The sequence below is a fragment of the Capra hircus genome, chromosome 3, assembly GCF_001704415.2.
Source record: "Capra hircus breed San Clemente chromosome 3, ASM170441v1, whole genome shotgun sequence".
In the NCBI taxonomy this organism is placed as follows: Eukaryota; Metazoa; Chordata; class Mammalia; order Artiodactyla; family Bovidae; genus Capra; species Capra hircus.
The window spans coordinates 91,834,629-91,858,812 of record NC_030810.1 but is presented as its reverse complement, the minus strand read 5'-3'; the positions used below and the strand labels follow the sequence as shown (position 1 = coordinate 91,858,812).

At 40.1% G+C, this 24,184-nt stretch overlaps 2 protein-coding genes and 1 pseudogene across 4 annotated transcripts in view; 2 read left to right on the top strand and 1 right to left on the bottom strand.

Moving 5' to 3' along the window:
• Positions 1 to 5,075, top strand: part of DENND2C (DENN domain containing 2C) — an 89,549-nt gene extending 84,474 nt beyond the window's left edge. For 2 of the 3 annotated variants that reach the window (XM_018045945.1, XM_018045946.1), the window contains exons 17-19: positions 1,538 to 1,777; positions 2,006 to 2,092; positions 3,148 to 5,075. In XM_018045945.1, coding sequence (XP_017901434.1) covers positions 1,538 to 1,777; positions 2,006 to 2,092; positions 3,148 to 3,179 — 359 coding nt within the window. In that variant the 3' untranslated portion in view covers positions 3,180 to 5,075. The remainder of the gene's footprint in view (positions 1 to 1,537; positions 1,778 to 2,005; positions 2,093 to 3,147) is intronic. The other variant, XM_018045947.1, reaches the window with a different exon arrangement.
• On the top strand, positions 6,035 to 19,425 carry BCAS2 (breast carcinoma amplified sequence 2). Its single transcript, XM_018045943.1, has 7 exons — positions 6,035 to 6,231; positions 6,338 to 6,430; positions 9,024 to 9,094; positions 11,390 to 11,551; positions 17,356 to 17,406; positions 17,928 to 18,008; positions 19,116 to 19,425. Exons 1-7 carry the CDS (start codon positions 6,139 to 6,141, stop codon positions 19,240 to 19,242), a joined length of 678 nt encoding a protein of 225 aa, XP_017901432.1. The 5' UTR covers positions 6,035 to 6,138; the 3' UTR covers positions 19,243 to 19,425.
• LOC102189535 lies at positions 13,987 to 15,340 on the bottom strand (annotated as a pseudogene).

The following is a 24,184-nucleotide window of genomic DNA, read 5'->3' as shown; positions in this document are numbered from 1 at the left end:
CCACTGGTCAGGGAACTACATCGCACATGCCACAACTAAGACCCATCACAGCCAAATAAATAAATAACTTAAAAAAAATTTTTAATGTAATGTCAAGAGTGAGGTTTGGGGGAGAAAGGATACACATATATGTATGGCTGAGTCACTTTGCTGTGCACTTGAAACTATCACAACATTGCTAATCGGCTATACTCCAATATAAAATAAAAAACTTAAAAAAATGTAATGTCAGAAGAGACCTTAGAAATTGCCTATCAGCCACCTCATTGTACAGATACAGAAAGAGAGGCCCTAAGAGGTAAAACAAGTTGCCCACTATTATACAGCTGTTTCATGGTAGAAATCTGATTAAACCTCAGTCCCAGATTCCCAGTCAGCCCATGGGAAAGAGCAAGAGACACATTGTGCTAGATTACAGTGGTTACGACTCACCTGACTTGGGGGTCCTGCAGCTTCTCTCTGGCACTGGGTGAGGTGACCTAAGAATGTCTTTGATTTGAGCTTTATTTTCCTCAGCTGTAAAAGGGAAATGATACGTCTGCCTCTCTGGATTATTACTATATTTGTAAAAGCACTCATTAAATTATTATTTATTATGGAATAATCATGATGCAATATGAAATGAGAAAGTTGAGCAAGAAACTGATTTGGTGGAGAAATATAATGAATTTGGTTTTGACATGCATTGTTTATTTATGTGATTCATAGTCTACCAATTTCCTAAAAGGACCTGAGATAGTGACTTTTTGTTTTTGGCCAAGCCCTATGGCTTGTAGCATCTTAGTTCCCAGACGAGGGATGAAACCCGTGCCCTGGGCAATGAGAGCACAGAATCCTAACCACTAGACTGCCAGGAAATGCCCTAGATGGTGACTTTTAGACAAAAGGAATATAAATGCTAATGGGACAGCCAATTGGTGATCACCTAAAATGTAGCCTGAAAGTGTGAAAGGTGAATTTTTGTGAAATATCAGGACTGGAGATCTGAGGTTGAGAATTATTGACAAAGAAGGTCAGCTGTCTCTCCATGCCAGTTAGCTCTTTAAGGAAAGGAATATTGAAGAGAAGGGGTCCAAAGACCAATCCCGGGAAGAGGAAGAAGAGTCAAGAGTAAAACAAATGTTTGGTCATAAAGGCAGGAGAGGAATCAGGAAGAGCATCCGATTGTGGGAGACAGAAGGAATGAGGAGGAGGGTAGCACAAGCGCAGCATAGAGTTTTAAGGAGGATTAAAAATTGAAGAGTGGATTAGACTCAGCTGGTTCTCACTGGTGGTCTTTGAAAGAGCAGGTCCAGGGAAATTACAGATATGCAGACCACAGTATGTGTGGGAAGACAGTGAAGGTAAGGTTATAAGCCATTTGCTATTTTTCTGGTCATGAAGAGAGCAAGAAAGCTGAGAATGAGGATTCCTATATTTATTCTCTGACCTTTAATCTATGGTTCCCTAGGTGTCACTTTTATAACCAGAGCCAGTGTCCCTATAAACACAAAACTTAGGGGATTTTTCCCCCTTTCTATTTTCTTTCATTTTGCAGAAGATGTGACACTCAACTCTCTGGTGTCTGAAGCATTTGTCAGGTTTTTTGTGGAGCTGGTGGGACATTATTCTTTAAGCATGACTGTCACTGAGCGTGGGGAGCGTGTATTCCAAAGGGAGCCATTTCGTAAATCTCACACCTCCCGAAGCGTACGCCACTTCCTGGATCTCTTCATGGAAACTCAGATGTTTGCAGGATTCATCCAGGACCGAGAGCTTCGGAAAAGTGGGGTGAAAGGTCAGTTTCATCATAAAGGTCTCCCTCTGTATTTAGTGAGCACTTGAAAGATTTGAAAATAATATAAACAAAAAATAAGGCTACAAGGACTCATGATCAGTTGTTTATTATGGGAAAAATTTTATTTTGTTATATTGTTTTAGCTCTGGAAGTACACTGGTAATGAGCACAGAGTTTTTTTCAGTCTTGAGTGTATGACAGTTTGAGCAGCATGAGTTTTCTTTGTAGGTTTGTTTGAGGTCCGGGCGCTCCAGTATTTGGAAACAATTCCTGAGTCTGAGCCCAGTGGAGTGAATAGAATTTTGCGAAGTCTTGGTAAGTTGCTGTGTTTTCCTATTATTATTAGATAAATATAGTTTAAAAAAAAAAACAAGATAACAAAATTTTGTGTAAGCATGCCTCATCACAAAAGCTTTACCATCACATCAACGATAGAACCTCACATACAGTGGCCAGAAACCATGGCCCTATTTCCACAGTGTTTGGAGGATGACAGGACTCTCAGCGGTTAGGATTCTCCGTCAGAGTTGTCCATGGGACTGTTTTCCTCAGATGAAGCTTCCTCATAGTATAAGAATGTTGCATATCATAATTGTTCATCTTTTTCTAGACCACATCCTATGGAGAATCTTATTAAAAACTGCACCTTTTTCCAGAAAAATACCCTTGGAGTATATAAACACATTTTGCAAATACTTTTAGGGTGTTCATGGACCCCCTTGAAGCCCATCCATGCACTCCAGGTTAAAAATAACCTGGTTAAGGGCATCTGAAGCAAAAGAGGATTTTCTGCAAGTCTCTAATTTTACACTTCAAATTATGCCTGGGGCTGTTACTTCATCTTTATACCACAGTGTTAGATTAGATCAGTGGTTTTCAGCTGTGACTACAATATTAGACTCTCTGGGGAACTTAAATGAAAATTCAGGGAATTCCCTGGAGGTCCTGTGGTTAGAACTTGGAGCTTCCACTGCAATTGGCATGATTCAATCCCTTCTCAGGAAACTAAGAGCCCACACTGCAGGCTGCATGGTGTGGCAAAAAAAAATTAATCAAACCCACTCCCACCCCTCACCAGGCTCCAGGAAATCTCTGGAGAACAGGAAAAGCGATTTTAACTGCAGTCAGATTTGAAAAAGGCGGGATTAGATGATGTCTGAGTTTCCTTCTGTGTCTACAATTAGACATTTGGGGGTTCTGTGTGTGTATGTTTGGTTTGGGTTTTTTTGGTGGTTAAACACATCAACTGATAACTTGAGATGGCAACCTACTCCTGGGCTGTTCTGAATGACTAGGTTTAATCCCTTGCATCAAATAATATATCCTAAATAAAAATGAACTAATCAGAGTTCACTCTTTTTTTCCTTTAGGAAGTAAAATGAAATTTCTGCAGAAGAAATGAAATTTTGACTGCCTCCATCCTGAATAGAACAGAAACTGCCAAAGAAACTATTTTTCCAAGAGTCAGGATGCCCTGAAGTATTCTACAAAATGTTGAAATGTTACAGAGTGGGCCAGGTTCTTGGAGGAGGATTCTCCTGTTGCTGCTGTAGTAACCATTGGAGAATTGTTAGGAGTAGTCTGGAACCTATACTTCCTTTAGTCTGTCTGCCTCCAGATTTTTTCAAGTGGCCTTTTGAGTCTTGGCTCATTCTTTGTGTTTTGAGTTTAGCCTATGAAGACACTTGTCTTTTACAAGAGAAGGACATGGTGTTGCATTTTTAAAAACAGCTCAAAGTCGAGCACAGTGAGAAAAGTGCTGCATTTAAGGTACTAGGGAGGCATGATATAAGTAGAGGACACAAGCCCTTCACACATAATTCTCATCACTGAAATACCATCATGGCAGCTTTAAACCTATGGGCTGTTTAAGGAATATACTCCTCTCTTTTTTTAGGGGCGGGGGGGAAGTGTTTAAAGCTAGGGGAATCTCACATGGAAGTCCTATTTATTAACACTGTTGTTGAGTATCTTATAAAAATAGATACCCTACAACATTCCTTCCACATTGTGTGGCACTTGGGTAGCTTGTCCCTCATGTATCAACATTAAACATTGGGAAATTATAGCTAATAGGGGGACTTCCCTGGTGGTTCAGTGCATAAGACTCCACACTTCCACTGCAGGGGACACAGTTTCCATCCCTGGTCTGAGAGCTAAGATCCCACGTGCTGTGTGACATGGCCAAAAGAGAAAATATATATAACTAATAGGAAAATTTTGTCTCAAGGGCATGAAAACTACCTTCTTTTCCAGGGTCCATCTTGTGCCATGAATGGTATGTGTGTGTATGTCATCTTTAATTTAGTTTTTAAATCAACTGTTTGCATCTCTCATTTTATTGAAGAAAGTGGAATTCAGAGAGTTTAAACAACTTTAAACTGAAGCCAGGACCATTCATTTTTTAAACAAAGCTGGTTATTCCTACAGATGGAAAATTGGGCTCTGTGGGATTATAGCTATTGGAAAAAGTTATTTTGTTTTGTTTTTTGTTTTAAGCTGAAGTGCGCCAGAGCCAGCTTGCAGCTCTGAGGATATAGGACTTCATGCTACAGGTGTCCAGCTGAGACTCTTTTCTTGGTTCTAGAAATGTTGGACTTTTTCTCTAAATTGGACTCAGAATATGGACATTTCCTGGGCACACACCACATAAACACCCCAACTTTTAATATCTAAAGTAGCCGTGATTTGAAAGAGAAATTTGTCAGCCATGGTGTAATTTTAATTGATAAATGTTATAGCAAGTGTTAGTTTGTTTTCTTCAACTCCTGCTGATGGCTTTAACTGCATAAAAAATATTCAAACTTAAAACATCGTAAGTTGTGTTATGATACTGACTTGTGCAGTATTGTCATTACAACCCATTCAGGTGTGTGTGGATGGATCTGAAGCAGACAACATGTAAGATGGGTGCTGTATACTACAATTCCTATAGATTTGGGTCCAGAAAATAGAACTGAGCCCGCGTCTTAAAAAAAAAAAATGTTTATTAAGCAGCTTACCCCAGTGGGACTTTTACCAGACATTTCCCCATTTGGTCTCTTCTGACACTCCCACCCTGAGGGAACAATCAGTAACTGGGAACTGAGTGTTTATCCCTCTGTGAGGAGCCCTTTACTTCAGGGATGGGAGTCTTATTTTTATCCCTCCCATCTGAAGCTGCTTCCTTAAGTCTGTTTTGTTTTGTTTTTGTAAAGAATTACGAATTCTGGACATATTTGTAAGATAATCGCTCAGGATTTGTATAAAATATTGTTCACAGATCTTTTAATGAATAAACACCAAAAAATACCATGGATCTCTTGGAGAATTTGAAATAAAATTGCTTAAGTTGTAAAGATGTTTTACTTCATTTAAATCTATAGCTAACACACTTATCTAAAGGTAGGTAAAGGATAAACGGTCCTAAATTAACCAAGCCTGATAACCGTGGCCAACAATTTCAAGCTCTTGGCGAAGTCCGGGTCTAGATTTGCACACCGGGCACAGTGTATAGTGCTACTACATTTTTTGTTCTTTTGCTGCTTGGTCGAAGGGAACTGGAAGCCAGGGACCAGAGACTGGGCATCAGCAATAGCAGGAATGGCTGGAGGCAGTGAGAAGAGCTCTTCTTTACCGAAAGGTAAAAAGGCAAAATGATTGGATTTTAGACACGCCCAGACGGCAAAAATCGGCCTTTTTAAAAGATGGGATTAACGTGCAATCACCTGTCTCGCCCTGGGGCGGGGAGATCAGGTTCATTTCCTTCAGCAGGCCTAAAGCCTCGCAATTTTAACTGGACTAGAGCCCACTCCCCGCATTTATTCACTGCAAAGCTCCTCAGGGCGCCGAGAACAAAGAATAGCGGGAATACAGGAAGGAACTGCAAAGGAAAAGAAGTTTAAGGGAAGAAGGTGGAAGGTTACGGGAGTAATGCCGAGGTGGGAACCCAGTATCTTTCTCCCCGCCAAATCCTGCAGCCAGTTCCCTCCAAAAATTTTAAAGGATTCCACTCCCAGATTCTTTTTGAGTCAGTGATGCTATCCAACATCCTGGTCGAAACCGAAAGCCCCAAATCCTCCGCACTTCGTTGCCGGTCGACAACAAAAAGATGCAGCAAGCGGGAACAGGAAACAGACGCAACGGGGACTCTGGGAAACCACGAAGTGACGTCATATCCGACCAAAACAAAAAATGGCCGGGCAATTTCTAGCGGGCGTGCCCTCAGAATTAGCAACTGGGCGTGCACCAAAGCAGATGCACGGGTGACGTCATTACGTTAGTGTCGGGCGCAGGTGACGTGATTACGTTAGCGTCGGGCACTGGAATATCGAAGTGAACCTGAGCCCGGGTAGACTTAGAAAACACCGGTGAACCTAAGGATGGCGGGCACTGGTTTGGTGGCCGGGGAGGTTGTGGTGGATGCGCTGCCGTATTTTGATCAGGGTTATGAAGCGCCTGGTGTTCGCGAAGCGGTAAGTTCGGGGTTTTGTGTAACTGGCTCAGCGCTCGCTGGCCCATAGTGCCGGAAGAAGCGCCTAACAATCTGCTGCTCCTACCCTGGCCTCTTCTCGTCCTTAGGCTGCGGCGTTGGTGGAGGAGGAAACTCGCAGATACCGACCTACGAAGAACTATCTAAGCTACCTGACGGCCCCGGATTATTCCGCTTTTGAGGTAAGTGTGATGTTTTGAGCCCAGCGCACAGTGAACCCTTTTGGATAGGGAGCCTTTGCCATTTAAAAGTGAATTGTAAATTCCAGCTAAGTGTTCCTGCTTCACTGCTACTTACCCTGTTGTCAGTAATGTCAGTCAGTTGAAAATAGCTGCATAGATAAGCCTTCTCCAGAGTTCTGAGAGCCACAAGACTTCCTAGGGCTCCGCAGACTGACCTAACAATGCAAAAATTAGTGTTACGTCTTTTTGCGTAAATTCTCAAAGGGATCCTCTTCCTCTAAGTATAAAACAAGTGATCTAGGCTTTTTTTAAATACACAAAAGCCTAATTACCTAAGCTTCTGAGAGCCACAGGATTTTGGCCTTTGTTTCAAAGCCTAAATACTTAATGTATGTCGTTGCTTGTAGAGACAAATAATATCTAAGTGAACCATATCAAACCGTTTAGATATTTAGCCTAGAAGTGAAACCAAAATACTGTGGGTGGTAGTTTAGTCGCTAAGTCGTGTCCAGCACTTTGCGATCCCATGGGCTGTATGTAGCCGGCCAGACTCCTCTGTCCATGGGATTCTCCGGGCAAGAATACTGGAGTGGGGTTGCTATTTCTTTCTCTAGGGGAACTTCCCAACCCAGGAATCGAACCTGAGTGTTCTGTATTGCAGGCAGATTCTTTACCAACTGAGCTACAAAGGAAGCCCATCCAAAATACTGTTTTGGGTCTAATTGTTGTTTAGTCGTGTCTGAGACCCCATGGACTGCAGCGCACCAAGGCCTCCCTGTCCTTCACTATCTCCCGGAGCTGGCTCAAACTCGTCGTGTCCATTGAGTTGATGAGGAGAAGTGGGCGGTAGAGGATAAATGGTTGGATAGCATCACTGACTCCAAAAAATAATGGTTAAGTTTTAAGTAGGAGAGAGATGTTCCTACTGGCACGCTTGTTTTCCCATGATTTTTTCTAGATGTTGTTACCCAAATATAGATGTTACCACATTAAGAACTAAGGACAGTAATGAGTCCTTATTAGCTTGATTTCTGAAAGTTTCAGATAATTGCATTCAGTCACAAACTTAAATACTTGAGCCAGTTTTGTGTTTAGCTCTCTTAGATACAACCTGTGCTTCCTATCTTTATAGTTCGTATACTGATTATTTCTATGCTTCCTGTCTTTATAATTAGTATACTGATTATCTAGCGCATTTTATAGTGGAAGCTAATAATATATTGCGCTCACTATCTCAGTCCTAAAAAAACTGTGTAAACTATATATGTTTAATATCCCAATTTTTTAGATGGGAAACTGGAGCTTAGGCTACTTAATTTGCCCAAGACCTTAAGCACTCCTCAACCTGCCTTTGAAACTGCTCTTTCATTAGTTCATTTAACAACTAGAGAACAAGAGTTTACATTCTAGAGTGTGGAGACAGATAAATCAGAAAATACCAAATTGTTGATAAAGCTATACAGAGAAATAAAGTAATAATATGATATAGAGTGACTAGGTGACTACTTCAGATAGTTTGAGGAAGGCCTGTCTAAACTGAGATGAGAATGCTTCATGAACAGGGATCTTTTTCATCTTCACCACTGTATTTTCATCACGTAAAACAGAAAATAGGCATTCAAATATTTATCACTGAATGTATGAAGTGGTTCTAAGCCAGTTGTAATGAATGCTTAATGTATGCCATCCATGCCTAGAATTCCTTTTATAACTTAGCCCTGTGAGTGCTGCCTCAGTCTTTGAAGAGAGGTAAGTTAAAATTTCAGATATGTCACTTGTCATGTTGAGTTAGGTAAGGGCTCTGATGTTACACGGCTGAAGACAGCTTGTACTGTATATTTGTAGTTTCTTTCTTCCCTAATTGTTAATTTTTACTCTGTCACTGTGCATAGGGTTCTATCTAGAATGCCTTAGTTTCTACCAGAAACTAAATAACCATATTTTCTTAGAGTAATGTGAAGCTCAGCAGTAGTCCAGAAAAGGCTCTCTCCAACGAAGAAATACTTAATGCAAAACTTCGAAACAGTGAATGTGGACTTCTAGAACCCCTTTTTAGCTTACTCTTTAGTCTAAATGAAATAGAATGTTGACTGAAACATTGGACCTAAAGAGGTAGAACTATACCACATTTTTTCGAAAATAGTAAGATTGTTAGAGGCCTCTCAGGTGGCTCAGTGGTAAGGAATCCACCTGCCAATGCAAGAGACATGGGTTCCATTGTTGGGTTGGGAAGATCCCCTAGAGGAAATGGCAACCCACTCCAGTATTCTTGCTTGGAAAATTATGGACAGAGGAGACTGGAGGGCTATAGTCCATGGAGTCACAAAAAAGTCAGACATGACTTAGTGATTAAATAACAAAAACGGCTTTTCTTTGAGGGCTCCTTTCCATATGAAATGGGTCTGTGTCTGTGCATGTTTCACATTCTAGAGAGCACTGACTGCAGAGAAGAGTTGGGGGTGGGGGGTGATCCATTATAATAGGCAGTAGTAAAGTATAAATATTTAAGTAGGTTAGATCCGTTACTTGTTTGGTGGTTTTTAATTTGTTTGTTGATATGATTTTGGAAATAATTCTTCAATTTATATGTCAGACAGACATAATGAGAAATGAATTTGAAAGATTGGCTGCTCGACAACCAATTGAATTGCTCAGTATGAAACGGTAAGTCCTATTCTTGGTTCAGCTGGGCTCAGATCATTCTTTAATTTTAATTTATTAGTAAAACTTTTGTCAGTTCAGTTCAATTCAGTCTCTCAGTCATGTCCGACTCTTTGCAACCCATTGACTGCAGCACACCAGGCCTCCCTGTCCATCACCAGCTCCTGGAGTTTACTCAAACTCATGTCCATTTTGAGTTGGTGATGCCACCCAACCATCTCATCCTCTTTCGTCCCCATCTCCTCCCACCTTCAATCTTTCCCAGCATCAAGGTCGTTTCCAAGAGTCAGTTCTTCACATAAGGTGGCCAAAATATTGGAGTTTCAGCTTCAACATCAGTGCTTCCCATGAATATTCAGGACTGATTTCCTTTAGGATGGACTAGTTGGATCTCCTTGCAGTCCAAGGGACTCTCAAGAGTCTTCTCCAACAGCACAATTCAAAAGCATCAATTCTTCGGTACTCAGCTTTCTTTAAAGTCCAACTCTCACATCCATACATGACTACTGGAAAAACCATAGCTTTGACTAGACGGACCTTTGTTGGCAAAGTAATGTCTTTGCTTTTGAATAAGCTGTATAGATTGGTCATAACTTTTCTTCCAAGGAGTAAGCGTCTTTTAATTTCATGGCTGCAGTCACCATCTGCAGTGATTGTGGAGCCCAAAAAAATAAAGTTAGCAACTGTTTCCACTGTTTCCCCATCTATTTGCCATGAAATGATGGGACCAGATGCCATGATCTTAGTTTTCTGAATGTTGAGCTTTAAGCCAGCTTTTTCACTCTCCTCTTTCGCTTTCATCAAGAGGCTTTTTAGTTCCCCTTCACTTTCTGCCATAAGGGTGATGTCATCTGCATATCTGAGGTGATTGATATTTCTCCCGGCAACCTTGATTCCAGCTTGTATTTCTTCCAGTCCAGCATTTCTCATGATGTACTCTGCATATAAGTTAAATAAGCAGGGTGACAATTGTTACTTTCTCTAAAATGGGGAATTGGGTTGCTTACCATCTGAGGTCCCCTTCAGCTCTAAGATAACTCTGAAATGATGAGAACCAATATATAATCTGGCAGAGCGGAGAGGGCCACGTGAACAGTGGAGTTATCCTCTCAGTATATGTACAGATTATAAGAGGGATTTGAGCCTATAGAACCAAAGGACCGGATTTCTTCTTGTCTTATGCTCCATTTCCTATCTGGCCTGACATGATAAAAGCAGAAAAACTTCCAAGGCTCCTTAGTTCTCACATTTCTAGGTGCTTCTGCTCTAAAGGTTTTCACAGTAGTAGCTCTTTCATAACAGCATATTTTAAACCCATAAGTAGGTTATAATCCATTAAGCAGTTGATTGTGAAGTTTAGTAAGACATCACAGCACTTTTTTTTAAGGAAGATTAAAAAACAAATCCGAATGCATTGCATGTAAAGTTAAGTACTGTTTTGTGAAACTTCTGTTCAGTTCTGTGTATTTGTATACTATGTCACAGTGTAAAATATTTCTTATTGTTCGTTATGATCTGAAGTTCTTAAAATGATACATTTATGATGTATGTGTAAAGTTTGCTTTAAAAAAAAAAGAAACGAAGTGGTTTATTACTTCTTAGTCCCAGCTGTGTGTCCCTCAATTTTTCATAGGAATGATGTGAAGTTTTTACAGTATCTAATAAAAATAACAAAATGGAAATTGAAAGTTAGTTTGTAACAACTCAGTAATGAGCTGGGATTTATGAAGAGTATATGTTGCTGGCTACATTGGCAGTATTGAAGGACTGGGTATTATTAAAAATAGGGAAAAGACTGAGTGTGAAATGTAAAAATCATTGTATACCTTTGTCATTTTTTTCTCTAGAGGGGTGTAGATATGTGGGTAGGAGGGTGCATAGATGTAGGTGTGTTTTACAAAATGCTAGCATAGTTTTTCATATCCTGATTTTTTACCCTTAATGTATTACAAACATTTTAATATTCCAAGTATTCTTTAGTAACATTTAATAGCCAATATAACAGTCCTTTTTGTGAATGTAGGCTGTAGCTTATTGTATCATTTCACAATGAAGTGAACAGTTTTTTGTTACTGTATATCATAATGCTAAACCTTATTTGTAAATCGATTCTTAGCATAAATGCGCTTCTTATTATTGCAAGGTCTACGTGTTATCTTCAGTCTTCTGGTTGGCTTTTTTTTTTTTTTCCAGTCTTCTGTTTTTACAGTGTGGGTAGATCTATGAGGCCTTCTGTTGGGAGTAGAGAGAAAGATTTGGAGGAATATATGGTTTTATTTCATTGTTGTTTAATTTCAGATACGAACTTCCAGCCCCTTCCTCTGGTCAGAAAAATGACATCACTGCATGGCAAGAGTGTGTAAACAATTCTATGGCGCAGTTAGAGCATCAGGCAGTTCGAATTGAGAATCTGGAACTAATGTCCCAGCATGGATGCAATGCCTGGAAAGTGTATAATGAGTAAGAACCCTTTTTTTTTTTTTTAAACCCATCCCACCTGTTTAAGGGGACCTAAACCTAACACATTTATTGTGTAACATTGCAATAGCAAGTTCTGAGGTCTGATTTACAAAACAGCTTGGTAGTAGACTATAATCGTTAATGTGGGGGGTTGCTTATACAGTCAGCTCTCATTAGTTGCGCTTTCTGCTTTTTAAAGTGGCCTTGAATATTGAATTAGCAAATACTGAACCATTTCAGCATTTGGGAGAAATAACATACATGTGTATATATATACACATCTCACATAGACGATAATCTTACACACTTTATAACAACTCACCCTGACAGGCTCTGTATTCCTTTATTTTATAAAAGAGAAGACAAAGTTCAGAAGTGTTAAGTAGCTTGCCAGAGTTGGAAATTACACTCTCTGCTCTGGTTATCGCTGCATGAGACCTGAAACAAGAAGGTGGAGTATCTCCTTGTTCTGCTTTAGCTGGAAATGCGCATGTCCAGCAACTCTGAATTTTTTGCTGCTCTCGAGTACATCCATGAATGATCACAGAACTCTGCATGGATTGATTTGGGGGTTACAAATAAATTTGAGTTAATAGGCAAATTCTCTTATACAGAATCTGCAGATAATGAGAATTGATTGTAAGTAGAGACTTAACATCAGAAACAAGAGTGCTACTGAACTCCTATTTCTTTTCCACATAATTAGCTTTAGGTTTTGCTGTCTGTAGTATTTAAGGTTCAGTTTCCAATTTGTAAAAGTTAGTGGTTAGATGATCTTCATGGCTTCTTTGAGCCCTAAAATCACACGTTTCTATTAACAGTTTAAGGCCATTGAACCTCATGACTGCATAAAACCGTTTGTTAGACGATGAGTCCTGAAACAGTAGAGCAAAAATCACAAAATGGTAAATAGCTTTTGTCAAGTTTTCATAATCATCATCAAACTTCTGTGGGCACATAAGGATCTGTGGGCAAAATCCAGAATTTAAGAAACTGCAGAACAAACAATTCAGTTTCTGTTGTGAATGTTGCAAGGCAAATAAAGGGACAGTGGAGTCAGGACGATTAAGAGGTTAAAGAGAACAGATGAGTCCAAAACAGCGTGTATTTCTTAAGTGGGAAAACGTGATTTTTGTTCTCAAGAAGCTTTCTTTATCTAGTTGAGGAGGCAGGATATTCTAGGCCAGATACCCAGGTGGTGCATTTTGGCAGTGTGGAGGCGTGCGCTGCATTGTGGTCTGTAAGCTACAGCGATCCAGAGAAGGGGACGTCAGGGATTAGGTCCACTGTGAAAGGATGAGGTGTGAGGGTGGGGATTATTGAAGTACAGTGGAGTTTCGTGTTAGTTTGAGATGTATGGCATAGTGATCTGGTATTTTTTCAGATTATACTCTATTACAAGATAATGGGTATAATTCCCCGTGCCATACAGTATACCCTTGTTGCTTATCTACTTTGCATATGATAATTTGTATCTGTTACTTCTCCCTAATCTGTCCCTCCTCCGCTTCCCTCACCTTTGTTAACCACAAGTTTGTTTTCTATATCTGGGACTCTGTTTCTGTTCTGCATGTATATTTTATTTGTATTATTTTTTGAGATTCTGTATATAAGTGGTATCATACAGTATTTGTCTCTGACTTATCTCACTAAGCATAATATTCTCCAGCACCATCCGCATTGCTGCATATGGCAGTATTTCTTTCTTTGACTGAGTAGTAATTCCATTGTTGCTGTGTACATATGTGCCACACCTTAAATTCAGTCATCCGTTGATGGGCACTTGGGCTGCTTCCATGTTTTGGCTGTTGTCAGTAGTGCTGCTACAAACATTGGGGTGCATGTGTCTTTTCAAATTACAATTTTCATTTTGTTTTCGGATATATTCTCAGGAGTGGAATTGCTGTATCATATGATATTAATAGTTCTATTTTTAGTTTTTTGAGGGACCTTCATACTGTTTTCCATAGTAGCTGTACCAGTTTACATTCCCATCAGCAGTGAAGAAGGTTTTCAGAAAAGGGTGAAATATAGATGTTTAGAGGAGAGTGAAAACATTCTAGGAATGGAGGAAAACATAGATGTGCGGCAGGGGGGAAAGAGATGCCTCAGATTGAACATTGCTTCCATAATTAAAGCTGTAAAGCTTTAATAATTATTCTTTACTTAAGGTCTAGGCTATTTTTTCTTTCTTTCTTTCTTTCTTTTTTTTCTGAGAAAAGCCAGCATAAAGCACTTTTATTGCAGTCATGTGTAGCGCAGGGGGTGGGGGTAGGCTGGGGGAGTGGACGGCAATTTCTCTCACCAAATCACTACACAGGACAGTAAAGAGGTGAGAGGGGGCAAGGAGAAGCCAGGAAACTGTGAGATCAGCAGGGGGGGCTGAGCATCAAAAAACAGGAGATTCTGAAGCTGTGATGACCAGCATCATCTTCTTAAGACAACACTCAAGGATTTGTCATGATGGCTACGCTTTCATGGGTGTTAAGTGCCTGCAAACAGCACCTTCAATTTAACTTTCGATTAAAGTTCTTAAAATTTAGGAAGTAGAGCTTGGATAGCTATGCGATTACAAAAATCCTGGATATCCATTAGAAAAACCACAGGACGGAAGAAAAAAACAAAGGCCAGGCCATGAAGGTTTCAGAAGTCTCTGCTGGCCCAGGGAACAGACATCTGCAATGTCCAACATCTCAGTGAAAACGATCTGCTTTCAAAAGGCAGAGGGTCTACAAGGAGGGTGAGGGTGGGGCAGTGGAGGCAAATGCTCTCCTCCTTCCCACTGCAGCTTTGGGTAGGGCTTTCAACTCAACCCGAGGACATCTCTCAACTTGGAGAATAATTTGGCCCTCAAAAGCGCCTTAAATCTGCTATGGCTTTGCAGCAGCAAAAACGTTTAATATATAATAGATAAAACTTTCATCCAAAAAACTAAAGATTCTTGCACCCCGCCCCCCCCAACACCAATTCCTAGTCTAAAGTTAACCCGTTACTTGTGCTGTTGATACTTGACTAATACTTAATTGGAAACCTAGATCCAAAGGACTGAAACTCAGTCTTCACCCCAAAACAAAAACAAACTGAGTAATTTGAGGTTTATGGCATATAACTCAGGTCAACACACATACGAGGAGAAAGGGGAAGAGCAAAGCCGGTGACAGAACACATTCCTCTGGGAAGACGCCTCTACAGAGCGCAGTGGAACGTCAGGAGGAGCTCCATACAGACTAGGTGTGTGCGTCTGGAGGCGCCAGATCCTCCTGTGGCACACCCAGGAACGGGGAGCTCGGGGAGGAGGCCACTCCTGCCATTCCAGTTTTAGAAGTTCCACGTCAAAGATGAGAGTGGCATTTGGTGGGATGATACCTGGGTGCCCAGTGGCACCATAGGCATAGTCTGGGAAGATAGTCAGCTTGGCTCTCTGACCCACGCTCATCTGGGCAACCCCTTCTTCCCAGCCTCGGATCACCTCCTGCTTGCCCAGCACAAACTTCCAGGGCTTGTTTCTGTCCCGGGAGGAATCGAATTTCTTCGCATCGTCAAGCATCCCTGTGTAGTGCACCACGCCGGTCTGGCCGTGCTTCAGGAAGGTGCGCCCGTCTACGGGAGAGAGGGTCTCCACCTGCACTCCCATGGCTGCGGTAGCAGCGGACGCTGGGGTGGCCGATGGGCTCTGCTAGGGCAGCGTGGACCAAGCAAGGTCCAGGCTATTTAACGTGATATTCAAAGCAAAAGTCTAGTGCTCTCTTTGGTGACTATCATAGAATCTGCAAGGAGATCTAACCAGTCCATTCTGGAGGAGATCAGCCCTGGGATTTCTTTGGAAGGAATGATGCTAAAGCTGAAGCTCCAGTACTTTGGCCACCTCATGCGAAGAGTTGACTCAGTGGAAAAGACTCTGATGCTGGGAGGGATTGGGGGCAGGAGGAGAAGGGGACGACAGAGGATGAGATGGCTGGATGGCATCATGGACTCGATGGACGTGAGTCTGAGTGAACTCCGGGAGTTGGTGATGGACAGGGAGGCCTGGTGTGCTGCGATTCATGGGGTCACAAAGAGTCGGACACGATTGAGGGACGGAACTGAACTGAACTGATAAAATCTGCCTCTGAGCCTTTACTCAGGCCTTACCTCCTCCTGAAATACCTTTTAACTATGCTGTCCAAATTCAGCTTACTCAAGGCATGACTTTAATCTGTTTCCTTTTCTTCCCTGATTAAAATTCTGCCTCTGTTACTCTCCCTCTTTTGAGTAACTATGCAGATCACTGTGCGCATCACTGTTTTCCATTTAATTGCGTAACACTTTCTAGTGTCGGTCTTTCTTTTGCCCATTATTTTGTCTCCTCCAAACCCAATGGATGTTTCTCCAGAGGAACTATACTATATCTTATCAAAAGTAAATTTTCTTTCTTTTTTGATAGGATTCACAGATGTCCAATATGCTGGGCAGAAAACTTTTCAGTTTTAAGTAGGTCTTGGTGGAGAACTACTTTTAAAAAAACAGTATTTCACTAATAAGGAGGGAATTCTTTACTTGAAACTGAAGGGAAACCTTCAAGGTCAGCCCTTGATTTTACACATAAACAGATTTAGCCCTCTTGATATCGAATGGCCCATCCCAGGAAGCATAACTATTTAGGGCAGAGCTGAGACTAGACGTCAGGTCTTCTGATTCCCATGGTACGGTGTGGTCAGTGTGAGCATTCAGAATACTTGAGGAGGGACCTGTGTGTTTTAAGAGGGAAGCTAAAAGAAGGGAGAAAACAACAGATAAGCCGGGCTTTTAGAAAGAGGTGATTCAAAGGAAAGTTCCCTATTAATGGTCGGAGGTCAGGAATACAGTACTAAGCTTTATTGTCTCCAGGGTGGAATAATTGTCAAAGTGGGGTGAGCTGAAAGTAAGCCTGGAGAGGCACCACTGTTTGAAGACCAAATTTCTATAGAATTAGAGTTAGTTTCTGAAAATCAATTGGTAGAGATAGGAGAATTAACTCAGAAGGGAAGCAGGGAATTTGAGCCACAAAAGCCCGGAAATAATCCTGAATCTAGAGCAAGAGTTTAGCAGAGCCAGTATGGTTGAAATGGACTCTACTGCCTTAAGAGAAATTGACAGGGTATGTGAGCTATATCTTAGTAAAGCTGTAGTTTAGGAAAAGAGAGAGATTGAACTCTACCCTTGAGTCATTTCTCTAATGATAATTGCAGGGAACTCTGTCTAACTGAACGTCTCCCCTCTGCTGGTTCAAGCTGATTTGGACTGGAATCTGAACCTGCAGCCTTCCACAACAGTTCTTTTCTTCTCTCCAGTTAGCAGTAGACAGGAGGAGAGAGGGACACACTGAATGTAGGTGAAGAAACAGAGATAAAAGGAGGTACACACATGAATGATGAAACAAGTATACTCATCAGATACTCCCTCACCTTCTCCATGTAAAGAAAATAACAGTTTAAGACTTGACATAAGTACACGAAATCAGAATTATCAGTAAACAACTTGGGTTCAAGAGTTTTGTAAGACCTGAATCCACCTCTGAGGCTTAATCATGTGTGTTACCTTGACCAAGTTACTTAATCTGAGTATAGTGTCCTAACCTGTGAAATGGGGATAATGATGTCTACCTCAAAGAACTCTTGTGAGAATTAAGTTAGTATTGTAGAGTGTCTAACATGATGTGGCACAGGGAGCTCAAAAAATACTGGCTTATTTTTAGCAGAAAAACTTGGCCTTGTGTCAACTAGACAGTATACTTTTAGTTAGCACTATTTGATTTTAATGTACATTAATCTGATTTTCTTTTTTAGAAATCTAGTTCATATGATTGAGCACGCACAGAAAGAGCTTCAGAAGTTAAGGTAAATTGTTTTTATTTCTATTTTAGAATGAAGTTTAGGTGAATCCTTAGTAAATACAATAAGAAGGAAAAGGAACCACTGGACTGTGGTCATATAAGAGTAAATAATTGATGATCCACTCTGTCCACTGTTAAGTGTTGGGTTTGCCCTACCTGAGTTGAAAAGAAATAGACCTGAGATCTGAAAACATCTCTCTGGGGTCATTTGCAGTTTGCAAGTTTGCAATTATTGAAATGATACTTTTAGAAGGAAAAGTAGTAAAATAATATGTATAATATGATTTATATTAAATTAAACACACACACACACCCTAATCTCTGTATGCATATACACATACAGGAAAGTATCTGAAAGAATACTCACCAAAAACTGAGCAAAAGTTATCAGAGAGAAGGAAAAGCAGGAAGGAGGGACTATCCATTCTTAAGCAATTAAAGATATATTAATTACAGACTTTTCTGTTGATTTTAGTCTTACGTTAGAATGTAGGTGGGTTGTATAAACTTTTTTTTTATAAACAGGAAACATATTCAAGACTTAAACTGGCAACGAAAGAACATGCAACTCACAGCTGGATCTAAATTAAGAGAAATGGAGTCAACGTGAGTATCTGTAATTCCATCACCTTTTAAATTGTTTGGCACATGTTAAGATCAAGATTCAACAATATGATTAAAACAGTATTCAAATAGAGTGCCACAAGTATCAAAGAAATGCTTTTCCGGAATCCCAGTCTTCACTGCTTCTGCCTGTTTCTGAAGTATGGGCTTGAAAGAAAGTTAGAGTTACAAACACAAAACTGAACCACTGCTAATTTATTCTGATTTTAGAGCCCCCTGTTTTCCATCCACTACTTCTGTTCTGAATAGAATTCTGCCTTTTAAAAGGAAAAAAAGTCTATTTTTAAACTCTTAAAGGAGGGGAATTCCTTACTTTCTTGATCATTTGTGTGTGTCTCAGGCGTTTTTCCCCTTTGTTTATATATTTTGTTTTCTTAATGTTGTTCTTCATATACGCAAATAAATTTGTACAAATCTCTGAATATAGTCATTTTTTTAATCATGTCTATTTTGACTTGCTCTTTCCCTGATCTCCCTGCCTCCATCACCCACACCACTGTCCTTATTCTACCTTCCCCTCATCCTCTGAGTACCCCATGTTATCAGTCTATTATTGCATCTTTCCACACTGTTCTTCAAACTGATATAATCTGCATGTACATGTGTGTTTGTTTCATTTGTCCTAGAGATTTTTTTCTGGTAGAAGGGGAAGGTTCTTTGAATCTGTGGAATTGTATCTTAGCAGCTGTAGAAATTTCTTCATCACTTTTAACTATTGCCTTTGCCCTATCTTCTATCCTTTTCTAACCCAATTAAATACTAACTTCAATCACTCTTTCATATCTCTTCAGCTCTTTCTGATTTGTTCTTTCTTTACACTTTTTATTTTGAGATAATTGTAGGTTCACATGCAATTTAAGAAGTAGTGCAGAGGTCCTATATACATACCCTTTACTCACTTTCCTTCCTTAATTGTGCCTCAGCTTTTGAAAATGTAAAGCTAAAAGTGAAGGTTAGTATTATGGTTAAAAATATATATACTGGTTAAAAATGTGTGTACTATAAATGTGTATAGTTATGTGTATACTATAAACATCTTGTAAGAGAAATTTCGCTTTAGGTAATTTTCCCCTGTGTTTTCTTTTCTAGCTGGGTATCCCTGGTCAGTAAGAATTATGAGATTGAAAGGACTATTGTACAGTTAGAAAATGAGCTCTTTCAAATGAAGCAGCAACACGGAGAGGCAAACAAAGAAAACATACGGCAAGACTTCTGAAATAGACTGGCTCAGTGGGTAGAGAGGAAGGTACACTGGGCTTTCACAGAAGATCAGGCATCTTAACTATGAGGAACATCAGCATCTTTTGGAAACCGTCAGTGGTTATATGTTTAGAAACCATAAAATGTGGTAGTTGTATTCTATTTGTACATTTTAGCAAAATAAAAAACTTAAACATGATGGTGGTTTTGTTTTGTGTTTTTGCTATTAAAAAAAAAGAGAACTTTAGATTTCCAAGATTAGTATGGCTTTAGAATAATATTTTGTTCTTAAAATTAATTTTGAGTCACTGTGACCATATTTTGTACCCAAGAGATCCTTACTGAAAGTTTTCAACATGTACAAGAAGTTGGAAATTTTGGTTTATTAATATAAGTATTTCAAATAAAGAGGTAGTTCTAAACAAATTTTTAATTACTAAACAAGACTAAAGAAATAGAGTGGCTCTATATATGTTACCTGTGATCGTCATCACTGTAAGCAGCAGTTACATTAAGCTTAGTATGTGCTGAGCACTGTCGAAGCACTTTAGGTAGATGAACTAAACTTACATGAGTTAAAAAAAAATGGATCCTCACAAAAGCCTATGGAATTACATATTCTTCTCATATACAAACTGACAGGTTCTGATGAAGTAATTTGCTGAAGTTTTTTTAGCCAGAAAGTGTCATTAAGGTTTTGAATCCAGTAGTTAGCACCATGGGTGTGTTCTTATCCCTCTACTTGTAAATATTTAAATTATAGAAGATTCCTAAACAATTCAGAAAAAATAATGGCAACATATCAAAGGATACATAGTCTTCCTGTACAGAGACCTTTTACAAATCACTGAGATGAACTCCCACCAGAAAAAAGTTAAACAATGTTTAGCATTAAAATCTAGAACTTGTCAAACCTATTACATTAATAGTGCTTTTTGTTGTTCAGTCACTAAGTCATGTCCAATTCTTTGTATCCCCATAGACTATAGCACACCAGGCTTCCTTGTCCTTTACCATCTCCTGGAATTTTCTCAAACTCATGTTCATTGAGTTAGTGATCCCATCCAGCTGTCTCATCTTCTGCTGCCCTCTTCTGACCTCAATCTTCCCCAACATCAGGGTCTTTTCCAGTGAGTCACCTCTTTGCATCAGGTGGCCCAAGTATTGGGAGCTTCAGCATCAGTCCTTCCAATGAATACTCAGGATTGATTTCCTTTAGGATTGACTGGTTTGACTTGCTGTCCAAGGGACTCAAGAATCTCCAGCACCACAATTCAAAAGCATCAATTCTTTAGGACTCAGCCTTCTTTATGGTTCAACTCTTGGCATCTATACATGACTACTGGAAAAATGATAGCTTTGACTCTACAGATGGTATAGTGCTTTTTTGGAGGTGGGGTATAATTGACAATATTAAGGGTCAGTGGTTTTAAAGCTACAAAAAAGTCCATAATTTGTATATGACTTTTTTTAAATCAAAATTTTTGTGTCGATGCAGTCATTCTTTTTCTATATATATAATAATATGGAGTTTCATTTATGATCTATCAAATATTCAGTATTATTAGGTAGAGTTCATACCATCAGCTTTCAGTTCAGTTCAGTTCAGTCGCTCAGTCGTGTCCAACTCTCCGTGACCCCATGAATCGCAGCACGCCAGGCCTCCCTCTCCATCACCAACTCCCGGAGTTCACCCAAACCCATGTCCATCGAGTCGGTGATGCCATCCAGCCATCTCATCCTCTGTCGTCCCCTTCTCCTCCCGCCCCCAATCCCTCCCAGCATCAGAGTCTTTTCCAATGAGTCAACTCTTCGCATGAGGTGGCCAAAGTACTGGGGTTTCAGCTTTAGCATCATTCCCTCCACTGAACACCCAGGACTGATCTCCTTCAGAATGGACTGGTTGGATCTGCTTGCAGTCCAAGGGATTCTCAAGAGTCTTCTCCAACACCACAGTTCAAAAGCATCCATTCTTCGGCGCTCAGCTTTCTTCACAGTCCAACTCTCACATCCATACGTGACCATTGGAAAAACCATAGCCTTGACTAGACGGACCTTTGTTGGCAAAGTAATGTCTCTGCTTTTCAATATGGTATCTGGGTGGTCATAACTTTTTTCCAAGGAGTAAGCGTCTTTTAATTTCATGGTTGCAATCACCATCTGCAGTGATTTTGGAGCCCAAAAGAATAGTCTAACACTCTTCCCACTGTTTCCCCATCTATTTCCCATAAAGTGATGGGATCGAATGCACCATCAGCTTTACTCATCTTTTATATAGCAGTATTTATATAATGTATTGAATATTTTCATATGTTGCTCTTAAAAATGACTGGAAAATGAATATATGAAATTTGTTGAAACTGGCAAGTCTTTAGCTTCAGTCAGAAGCCCATTGGCCTTGAGCTGTTGACTGCTTAGTTAGAGAAGGACAATAGAGAAATGTATGAAGTACTTAGAAAACATGTCCAAGAAAAGATACAGTGGTGAAGTTTAAAAATCTTTAAAGATTTAGAATCAGCATCTAAAAGGCATCGCAGTAGCCCAAACCCTAGGGAAAGTTCAGTAGCATGTTAAGACTGTTGAAGATAAAGCTCACTATGTATGTCTTTATGATGGGGAGGGGAATTAATTACACTTTAATTTCAACAATTTTTAAAAGTTTTATGATGTGTTGAACATGACTCGGTCAAACACGACTGAGCACCATGAGTTGACAGTATACTTTTCAAAGTTAGCCACATTCAAAGGGAAAAGTCCTTGTATGATTTAGGATTTTTCTATGTTCTAGTTTCCTGGAAACAGCATCCTTCTCCCACCCTCTCCATTTCTACTTCTAACTTTTCTGAATTTATTTAGGAAAATTCCTAAGTAATATACAAAAGGAAGTGATTTTCTATTATATGGGCAAATATCTGAAAGGTTCTACACAATATTTTTAATTGGTTTAAGATCTATGAATAGTTTCAGGGGTTCCATGAACTACTTCACATCCTGTTTTATATGTGTGTATGCATTTTTTTAACAGTATAATTTACATCAGATTCCCAAAGGGGTTCATATGCAAGAAAGATCCCTCCCCTGGTAGACATGACTGTTGTATCACATCAAGTTCCATTCTCCTCTGTTCTTTCTCTCCCTTCTCCCCAGATTCAACCTCAGCTGAACTGCGTAATTTTTAATAAGAAGGCCATCATCTCCAGGTGTCTTCTGCACTGCCATGACTGAGTGGTTGGATGGGAAGCACATGATTTTTGGCAAGGTGAAAAGAGAGTAAGGGACTTCACCAGTGGTCCAGTGGCTGACTCTGCAGTCCCAGTTCAGGAGGCCCAGGTTCCCTGATCAGGGGATTAGATCCTACATGCCCATCCCACACACCACAACGAAGATGGAAGATCCTGAGTGCTGTAACTAAGACCTGGTACAGTCAAATTAATTTTTTTTTTAAAGTATGAATATTGTGGAAGCCATGGAGTATTTTGGGTCCAGTAATTATAGCAAGACCAGCAGGAAGATCACCATTGCTGACTGTGGACAACTAAGAAATTTGACTCCCAGACCATTTCTCCTGTAGCTCCGGGGAGCACCCTCTACCTCCATCTGCTCGCAGTCTCCTATAATCTTTGTGCTTTTGCTGCAGTTCCTTGGGTTCCATGTTTTCTTTACCTTCTGCCGGATTGCAGAGGTAAGTTTATGATTATGTTATAATGACAGCAAAGCCTGTCCTGCAAGATCGCAGGGACGGGAGATCTGTTACATATTTGAAAAAAAAAAAAATCAATCAAAATATCTTCCAGCTCATTCAACATCATTTCTGGAAGCTAGAAAGAATGGAGGCATACCTTCAGAATTCTTACAAAAAGTTTACAACCTAGGCTCAACAGGTGGTCTAATTATCAGTTAAGAATAAACAGAATAAAGACATTTTCAGTCAAATGAGATCTTAAAAACATTTACTTCGTGAGCATTGTAAGGAGCTACTGGAAGATGAACTCTTCCGATCTAACACAGGGGAAAGGTAGAGGGACTCTTCCAAGGAGATGAGTGAAAGAAGATCCCAAGATTATATCTGTACACCCAGTAGAGGGTAACCAGTTCGGATTGGAGTGATGTGATTCGAGACAAGCATTTGAGAGCTCTCATCACAAAGATGTCCACTACCATGGTATCTTTATACCTTGAGGAGCAGGATGCCCAGGTGAGCTGGCACACATTTCTAACTTGCACTTGACTTGCTCAATGTCCTGATGAAATTCCTATTCTCCTCCGCCTTGATCTACTGGGAGTGTTCTACTGTGTCCTACTTCTGAGGAGTTTTAGTTCAGTCACTCAGTTGTGTCCGACTCTTTGTGAACCCACAGACTGCAACACGCCAGGCTTCCCTGTCTATCACCAATTCCTGGAGCTTGCTCACACTCATGTCCACTGAGTCAATGATGCCATCCAACCATCTCATCCTCTGTGTCCCCTTCTCCTCCTGCCTTCAATCTTTCCCAGTATCAGGGTCTTATCCAGTGAGTCAGTTCTTCACATCAAGTGGCCAAAATATTGGAGCTTCAGTTTCAGCATCAGTCCTTCCAATGAATATTCAGGACTGATTTGACTGGTTTGATTTCCTTGCAGTCCAAGGGTCTCTCAAGAGTCTTCTCCAGCACCACAGTTCAAAGGTATCAATTCGTTGGTGCTCAGCTTTCTTTATGGTCCAACTCTAATATCCATACATGACTACTGGGAAAACCATAGCTTTGACTATACAGACCTTTGTTAATAAAGTAATGTCTCTGCTTTTTAATATGCTGTCTAGGTTTCTCATAGCTTTTCTTCCAAGGAACAAGTGTCTTAATTTCATGGCTGTAGTCACCATCTGCACTGATTTTGGAGCCTGAGAAAATAAAATCTGTCACTATTTACATTGTTTCCCCATCTATTTGCCATGAAGTGCTGGGACCAGATGCCATGAT